This window comes from Colobus angolensis, unplaced genomic scaffold, assembly GCF_000951035.1.
Source record: "Colobus angolensis palliatus isolate OR3802 unplaced genomic scaffold, Cang.pa_1.0 Scaffold182, whole genome shotgun sequence".
Lineage (NCBI taxonomy): Eukaryota > Metazoa > Chordata > Mammalia > Primates > Cercopithecidae > Colobus > Colobus angolensis.
Window position 1 is genome coordinate 3,943,125 of NW_012114955.1, and position 8,691 is coordinate 3,951,815.

The 8,691-nt window shown below is 35.3% G+C and overlaps 1 protein-coding gene across 2 annotated transcripts in view; it reads left to right on the plus strand.

Annotated features, from left to right (window-relative positions):
* The window catches only part of MKLN1 (muskelin 1, intracellular mediator containing kelch motifs), a 386,600-nt gene that overhangs the window by 288,920 nt on the left and 88,989 nt on the right, over positions 1-8,691 (plus strand). For both annotated transcript variants that reach the window (XM_011939628.1, XM_011939627.1), the window contains 2 exons: positions 1,062-1,171; positions 3,045-3,237. In XM_011939628.1, coding sequence (XP_011795018.1) covers positions 1,062-1,171; positions 3,045-3,237 — 303 coding nt within the window. The remainder of the gene's footprint in view (positions 1-1,061; positions 1,172-3,044; positions 3,238-8,691) is intronic.

Consider the following 8,691-nt stretch of genomic DNA (forward strand, 5'->3'; position numbering starts at 1 on the left):
CATGCCACCATGCCTGGCTAATTTTTTCTATTTTTAGTAGAGACGGAGTTTCACTGTGTTGGCCAGGCTGGTTTTGAATTCCTGGCCTCAAGTGATCTCCTGCCTCAGCCTCCCAAAGTGCTGGGATTAAGGTGTGAGCTACTGCTCCTGGCTCTCTTGAATTTTTTTAGGTAGACAGGTCATCTTTAAATTACAATTCGTTTTTCTTAGTTTGGTTGTTTGTTTGTGTCCTTATTGCACTGGCTGAGACCTCTGATTAGTGTCGAATAGTAGAGATATTGGACCTGTTTGTCTTGTTCTGACTTGAGTGGGAATACTTAGTATTTTCCCATTAGGTTTAATTTTTAAGGTTTTTGATGCTTTTTAAAAAAATGTAGGTAAGGAAATTTTTTATTGCCTTGTATTGCTTATACATTGAGGGTTTAAAAATAATAATGTATTAAAGTTACCAAATGTGTTTTTTCTTTTATTTTGTTAACATGGTACATTATATTAATATAGCTCCTATTATTTATTGAACTGTCATCTTTCCATTCCTGGAATGAGATCTATCTGGTTACAGTGAAAATCTGATTGAATTTTTTTGCAACTTTTCTCCTTTTAATTTGTATTTAAATATGTATTCATAGCTGCGATTGGCCTTAAGTCTTTTTTCTTCTAATTTGGATTTCAGGGTTATGCCACTGAAAAATAATTGAACTTTCAGTCTCTTTCAGTGTTCTGATGTAGGCTAAATTCTGAAGTAATTTTTTGCTGATTGTACATTTGGTAAAATTTACCTGTTAAATCATCTAATTCTGGTGGCATTTATTTGTGGTAGACATATGAACGTTTTTAATTTATCGTACAGTGTTTTTGTTAACTAAGGAAATCTTACGTTGGCATGGGTCATCTATTTCGTTTTACTGTTGTAGCCTTAGCACCACGCTAGTCATATAAAAGATGCCCAGAAAATTTGTTGAATGAATCCTTATAAGGCTGAATAGTGCCTTTACTTTGCTAAAGTTTTATTTGAACTGTGTTAATATTTTTCTTCTTCTTTTTATTTCTTCTTCTTAAAGTTCCACTCTTGTCCTGGGGACCCAGCTTTAACTTTAGCATCTGGTATGTTGAACTTAGTGGCATTGATGATCCTGATGTAGTACAACCTTGTCTCAACTGGTATAGCAAGGTAGGACTGTATTTTAAATCCTGACTTTAATGGCTATAAAAGGAGAAATATGTCAATCTCTCATTCATTGAGAATAATTTAAAATATTCAAAATAATAATAACAACAGTTAGCTAACGTTTTATTAAGCACTTCCAGTCTGACAGCTTTTAAGCGATCCTGATAACTCACTTTGTCATTATCACTCTGTGAGACAGGTGCACTTATTATCCCCATTAGTTTATAGATGAAGAAATGAAGCACAGAGAGATTAAATAGTTTGCCTAGGGTCACACAGTTGTAAAGTGCTTGAGCCAGTGTATGAACTCAGGCAGTTTGACTCCACAGTCTGCTTTTATTATACCCATTTGACTCTGAATTTTGGTTTTTTTTACTTGTATTCATATAAATACTTAAAACATAGTTTTTAGTGGGATAGTTTTGCAGTCTAATGGAAAATTTAAGATGTGGATGTGATTTAGACTCCTAAAGTAGTCAACAGGGTTAAAAAATATTGCTGTTTAATATAACTGTAATATATATTGTTAACAAGGTAGTTATGATAAATCTTTTTTAGAGGCCAAGAGTAAGTTATAGTTAATTAATTATAATTAATTAAGTTATTAATTAATAATAGTTAATTATAATGTGTAAGGATTAGATGTTTAATGACCTTTTATTAGTTAAGAAGTCAGCTATCAACTGATTGGTGTTTCAGATCTTATACATCTTCCTAAACACATTTTATTTTCTTGCCTCATTAAAGGGTAATGCCTATAAGTAAATCATTGTTGTTTGATTATCATACAGGCTTCCATGTCATCTGTTTGTTTGAATAGTGGTATACTTAGGAAATTTGACGTAGCCCCAGAACATACGCCTGAAGTTGACATTTTTTAAAAAAAATCGTTTTTATAAGATTGTGTTTTGGCATCTGTCCTATTAGGGGAAAATTTTAATAAATTAAGTGCCTGCTTTTTGGATTCCAGTTAATTGAGATGTCTACTTTATAGCTGCTTAACAGATGAGGTAGTTCAGATTTAGAAAACAATTAAATTGGGCCGGGCGCAGTGGTTCTCACCTGTAATCCCAGCACTTTGGGAGACCGAGGTGGGCAGATTGCCTGAGGTCAGGAGTTCGAGACCATCCTGACCAACATGGTGAAACCCCGTCTCTACTAAAAATACAAAAATTAGCTGGGCATGGTGACATGTGCCTGTAAGCCCAGCTACTTAGGAGGCTGAGGCAGGAGAATTGCTTGAACCCAGGAGGCGAAGGTTGCAGTGAGCTGAGATTACGCCGCTGCACTCCAGCCTGGGAGAGAGAGCAATACCCTGTCTCAAAAAAAAAAAATAAATAAATAAATAAATTTGGTCTGTTTTTGATAATTTTTGAGTCATAAAACATGTTTGTAAATTTGAAGTATCTGTATACTTGATACTTGTCATTCGAGTAATAGCTTAAAAACCAAAAATAGAAAGCATAGTGTAATTGTATGTGAATTATTTCATGTTTTTTTTGTGCTCTCAGTACCTGCATTGTAATGGGATTAATAGACACTATGGAGTTAATAATTTTTACAATATTAAGTGGAGTTTAAGAAATAGGTGTTCTCCCTTTCTTCAAAGTTGAGACTCTGGAATTAGGTTTGGTTTAATAACTTTTGGCTACATACTTTGTAACCTTGGACAAGTTAATTGGAACAGGCCAAGTTTTAGTTTTGCTAGTTAAAAGAGCCAAATAATGATACCTAATGAATCAGGTTAGTATGCTGCTTGGCACATAGTGTTAATAAATGCTCAGTGTAGATTAGTTATTTTTACTGTTGTTAACTGTTTCCTACAGTATCATCTAACCAAATCTCTTCTTTCCATACTTACTCTGTGTTCCAGTAGTACCGTGAACAGGAAGCTATTCGCCTTTGCCTAAAACACTTCAGACAACACAACTATACAGAAGCTTTTGAGTCACTGCAAAAGAAAACCAAGATTGCACTGGAACATCCCATGTTAACAGATATACATGACAAGCTGGTGTTGAAGGGTGATTTTGATGCTTGTGAAGAGCTGATTGAAAAAGCTGTAAATGGTATGAAACTTAGATTGGTTATTAGGGTAAATTCAAGTACGTACGGGAAACTGTTTCTCAAAAAGAATATAGGCTTATGCCAGTTATTATTCTAATTTTTTTTCTTGTTTTTTTTACTCAGTTAAAGATTATTAGCTCTTTGGATTAGGGACTTCTTTCATGTAAAATAGATCCATGATGTAATGAGACTTTAAAAACTGAAATGTACTTGAACTCACATATAAATTTAAGTTGTCATCTTGGGAAACCGTGCACTTACAGATGATAACATTAACTAGCATTAAATTGTATCAGAAAAAATATTTTGATATTGATAGCCAATATTTATTAACAGTGTAGTTTTGAGGAGAAGGGGGGGCTAGATAATAAGTGTTATTAATAAGCAATTATATGTAAGGAGCAAGGAGATTTGTATTGAAAATAACTTCGTTGTGGTATGAATACATATAATTGCCGATTTTCTTGTGTGACCTGTAATCTGGCTTTGAAAGAAATATGAATAGTTGAACATCTATATTATCTCCCAGGGTATTGACTTTGGATGGTAACGCTCATTTGGATATTTAAGGTCTGATGCGTTTTGTTATTTAAACTAAAAAGGGACTCTGTTGTTGCTTATAGTATGACATTTTTTTAAAATCTTCCACGGTAACTTTCATAGTGACAAAGAACAGAATAGTTGTACAATATAAAACTTGTGGAATTGAATTTGGTGCATCTTTTATAGGAAGAAATAAGAAATAATACATTTTTCAGTGATTTGCTCTCATTTTCATTTTATCACAGTTATCATCTATTACTAGGTATTCATATTTATTAGATATGGGTAGGTAAAAAACACCAGACCTGCACTGCCTTCTTTGAGTTTATAAATGTAGAGTTAACTTAACATGAATTGCTTTGAGCTCCACTTTTTAAAATATGACAAACTGCTTCTAAGCCTTGTACATTGTTATTGCTTACTTGATTGATGATGATACTTGCAAATAAATGATTGGTATGTTTGAAATTGAGTATATTTTGGAGTATAAACAAATAAAACACATAACTAATCTCTTACCAGACTTTGAAAAGCTACCAATAAAAGTATGTGTGTGTGTGTGTGTATATGTATGTGTGTATATATATATATATGTATGTATGTATGCCATTTCTAGGAGTGAATTCTGTATTTTTTTTTTTAACCTCATAGAATGGGGGAGGCATAGGTAATTTTAGAGCTTTTTTGTTTGTTTCAGATATTTATCAGTAAGGCGTTTATTATTTTGTGAAGAGAAAGCAAAACAACAGCCACAGGCAACTCAATACAATTAATAAGCTAAAAACAGTTACATATTTTAAAGCTGTCTTTAGTGACGTACTGAGTTGGTTAAGATTAGCTGATAAAAATCTTGTGCAGTTTTAGTATCTACAGAGACATAACTTATCCTTTGGCTCTAGAAAGGAACCAAGTTTAGAGAAATTAGTAGTTGCTCAATTCTTGAAACTTACAGCCACATCATAGTTTTTGTACTATGAATACTATGGGCTCTCTAAACTGACCCGGAACACTGTTAGTTAATAAACATTCCTTTCAGGGTTGTTCAGTTTGCTTCTGACCTCATTGATGATGATTTGTTGGACAAATAAGGAAGTAAACAGTGCAGAGTTTTTTGGCTTCTGCTGTATTAAAAACATAGCAGAGAAGGACAAGAAGTTCCTGCCTGCTAAATAGGAAGATCTAGGGAATCAAAAGAATCTCTGTCAAGCTTCTTGTAATGGAGGATACAAAAGCTACTTTTAGTATTTTTAGTATATTACTTAGTGTGATCCTTAAGTATTGTCTGTATTTTAAGAAAGCGTAAGGCTGTATTTATTTCTCTAATAGGCTTTTTCTTTGTCTAGAAACATCACTGTATTTACATTTCATTTTATTATAGGTGATTTCGGAACCAATAATTGCTACTACCTCTTTGCCAGTACAGGATCCGGTGATGGTAGGCAAGAGTAATCACCTAGGGACAGGAATGTTTTACTCAAACATGTAGAGATTGTACTGAAAACCTCCCTTTGCTGAGCTTATCTTTTTTGCTATGGAAAGAGAATTTTTCTTTTGTGAGATAAGGGAAGGATAAAGTTTAATAAGGTAGTCATAAAGTTTCAACCTGAAATCTCTACCCTTCTCCCTCTGTCTTTCCCTGCTTCTTTCTTTTTTCTGTTATCCTACTTTAAAAAAAATCTCTCCACTCTTGTCTTTTAGATTGTGCAGTAGTGCTTAATTATAGGCATATCTTGGAGATACTGCAGGTTTGGTTCCAGACCACTGCAATGAAGTGAATGTCACTATAAAGCAAGTCACACAAATTTTATTTCCTTTCCCTGTGCATATAAAAGTTATGTTTCCACTTTACTGTAGCCTGTTAAGGTACAGTAGCATTATTTCTTTAAAAAAAATGCACATACCTTAACTTAGAAATGCTTTATTGCTTAAAAAATGGTAATGATCATCTGAGCCTTCAGTGAGTTACAGTCTTTTTGCTGGTGAAGGGTCTTGCCTCAGTATTGATGGCTGCTGGCTGATAAGGATGGTGATTGCTAAAAGTTGGAGTGGCTGTGGCAGTTTCTTAAAATAAGACAAAAATGAAGTTTGCTGCATCAATGAGCTCTTCCTTTCACAAAAGATTTCTCTGTGTCATGCAATGCTGTCTGATTGCATTTGATCCACAGAACTTCTTTCAAAATTAGAGTCAATCCTCTCAAACCCTGCTGCTGCTTTATCAGCAAAGTTTATGTAATATTCTAAATCCTTTGTTGTCATTTCAACAATGTTCACAGCATCTTCATCAGGATTAGTTTCCATCTCAAGAAACCACCTTATTTGCTCATTCATAAGAAGCAATTTCTCATCCATTCAGATTTTATCATGAGATTGTAGCAGTTCAGTCACATCTTCAGGTTCTACTTCTAATTCTAGTTCTCTTGCTGTTTCTACCACATCTGCAGTTAACTTCGTCTTCTGAAGTCTTTAACCCTCTCCACATCATCCATAAGGTTGGAATCAACTTCTTCCAAACTCTTGTTAATGTTAATAATTTGATCTCTTCCCATGAATCATGAATGTTCTTAATGGCATCTAGAATGGTGAATCTTTTCCAGGTTTTCAATTTACTTTGCCCAGATCCATCAGAGGAATCACTATCTGTGGCAACTATAGCCTTACAAAATGTGTTTCTTAAATAATAAGACTTTCTTGAAAGTCTAAATGACTCCTTGATCCATAGGCTGCAAAATGGATATGTGTTAGCAGGCATGAAAACATTAATCTCCCTGTATTTCCCCATCAGAGCTCTTGGGTGACAGGTGCATTGTTAGTGAGCAGTAATGTTTTGAAATAAATCTTTTTTTTTTTTTTTTTTCTGAGCAGTAGGTCTCAACAGTGGGCATAAAATATTCAGTAAACCATTCTGTACACAGATGTGCTGTCATCTAGGCTTTGTTATTCCATTTGTAGAGCACAGGCAGAGTAGATTCAGCTTAATTCTTAAGGGTCCTAGGATTTTTCAGAATAGTAAATGAGCATTGACTTCCACTTAAAGTCACTAGCTGCATTAAACCCTTACAAGAGAGTCACACTGTCCTTTGAAGCTTTGAGGCCAGGCATTGACTTCTCTCTAGCTATGAAAGTCCTAGATGGCACTTTCTTCTAGTAGAAGTCTATTGGAATGTTTTGTCTACATTGAAAATCTGTTTAGTATAGTTACCTTCATCAGTGATCTTAGCTGAATCTTCTAGATAGTAATAACTTGCTGCATCTTCTATAATACATCAACACTTGTGGCTTTACTTTGTACTTTTATGTTACAGAGATGGCTTCATTCTTTAAACTTCATGGACCAACCTCTGCTAACTTCCAACTTTTCTTTTGCAGTTTTCTGACTTCTCTCAGCTTTCATACACTTGAAGAGAGTTAAGGCCATGCTTTAGATTAGGTTTTGGCTTAAGGAAGTGTAGTGTTATGACTGGTTTAATTTATCCAGACCACTCTAACTTTCTCCATATTAACAATAAGTCTGTTTTGCTTTCGTATCAGTCGTGGGTTCACTTGTAGTTTCCTTCAAGAACTTTTCCTTCTCATTTACAACTTGGTAAACTTTAGTACAAGAGGTCAACTTTCAGCCTGTCTTGGCCTTTGACATGCCTTCCTCCCTAAGTTTAATTATTTCTAGTTTTTTATTTAAAGTGAGAGGTGTGTGTTGAACACTTAAAGGCCAGTAAAGATATTAAATGGCCTAATTTCAGTATTGTTGCATCTCAGGGAATAGGGAGGCTCAAAGAGAGGGAGAGAAATGGGGGAACTACTGGTTTATGGAGTAGTCAGAACACACACATATATTAAGTTCCTTGTCTTTTTTTTTTTTTTTTTTGAGATGGAGTCTCACTCTGTCGCCCAGGCTGGAGTGCAGTGGCCGGATCTCAGCTAACTGCAAGCTCCACCTCCCAGGTTTACGCCATTCTCCTGCCTCAGCCTCCCGAGTAGCTGGGACTACAGGCGCCCGCCACCTCGCCCAGCTAGTTTTTTGTATTTTTTAGTAGAGACGGGGTTTCACCGTGTTAGCCAGGATGGTCTCGATCTCCTGACCTCGTGATCCGCCCATCTCGGCCTCCCAAAGTGCTGGGATTACAGGCTTGAGCCACCGCGCCCGGCCCAGTTCCTTGTCTTATAAGGGTGTAGTTCATGGTGCCTCAAAACAATTACATTATTAACATCAAAGATCACTGATCATAGGTGACTATAACAGATATAATAATGAAAAACATTGAAACTGCGAGAATTACTGAAATGTGAGAGAGACGCAAAGTGAAGAAATTCTGTTGGAAAAACGGCATCCATAGACTTCCTTCAATTTATAAAAAACACAGTACCTGTGAAGCGTGGTAAAGCAAAGCATTATAAAGGCATGTGTATATTGAATTATCTTCATTGATTTTCTGTTTTTAATGCAATTTTGTATTCCTGTTACAAACCCTACTTGAAAATGGTGTCTTACTCTTTTCAGGTATTGTATTTGATCTGCCACATTTTTATGAAGTATTTTTGCATCAATTTGTGTATGTAAGATATTGATCTGCAGTTTTCTTATAATGTGCATGTCGTGTTTTGGTATCTTTTGGTGTGTTTGGGTAGTTCTAACCTTATAGAATAGGCAGGAATCTAAAAGTGTTTGTGTAGAATGAGTAGTAGCTTGGTAGAATTTACTAGTGAAGGCAACTGGACCTAAAGTTACCTTTGCGTGGAGGTTTTTGTGTTATTTTGGCAGGGTCTCATTAGTTTTTGGACTTTGAAAATTTCCCTTATATACATTTAAATATATAAAATTTCCTCGGCCGGGCGCGGTGGCTCAAGCCTGTAATCCCAGCACTTTGGGAGGCCGAGATGGGCAGATCACGAGGTCAGGAGATCGAGACCATCCTGGC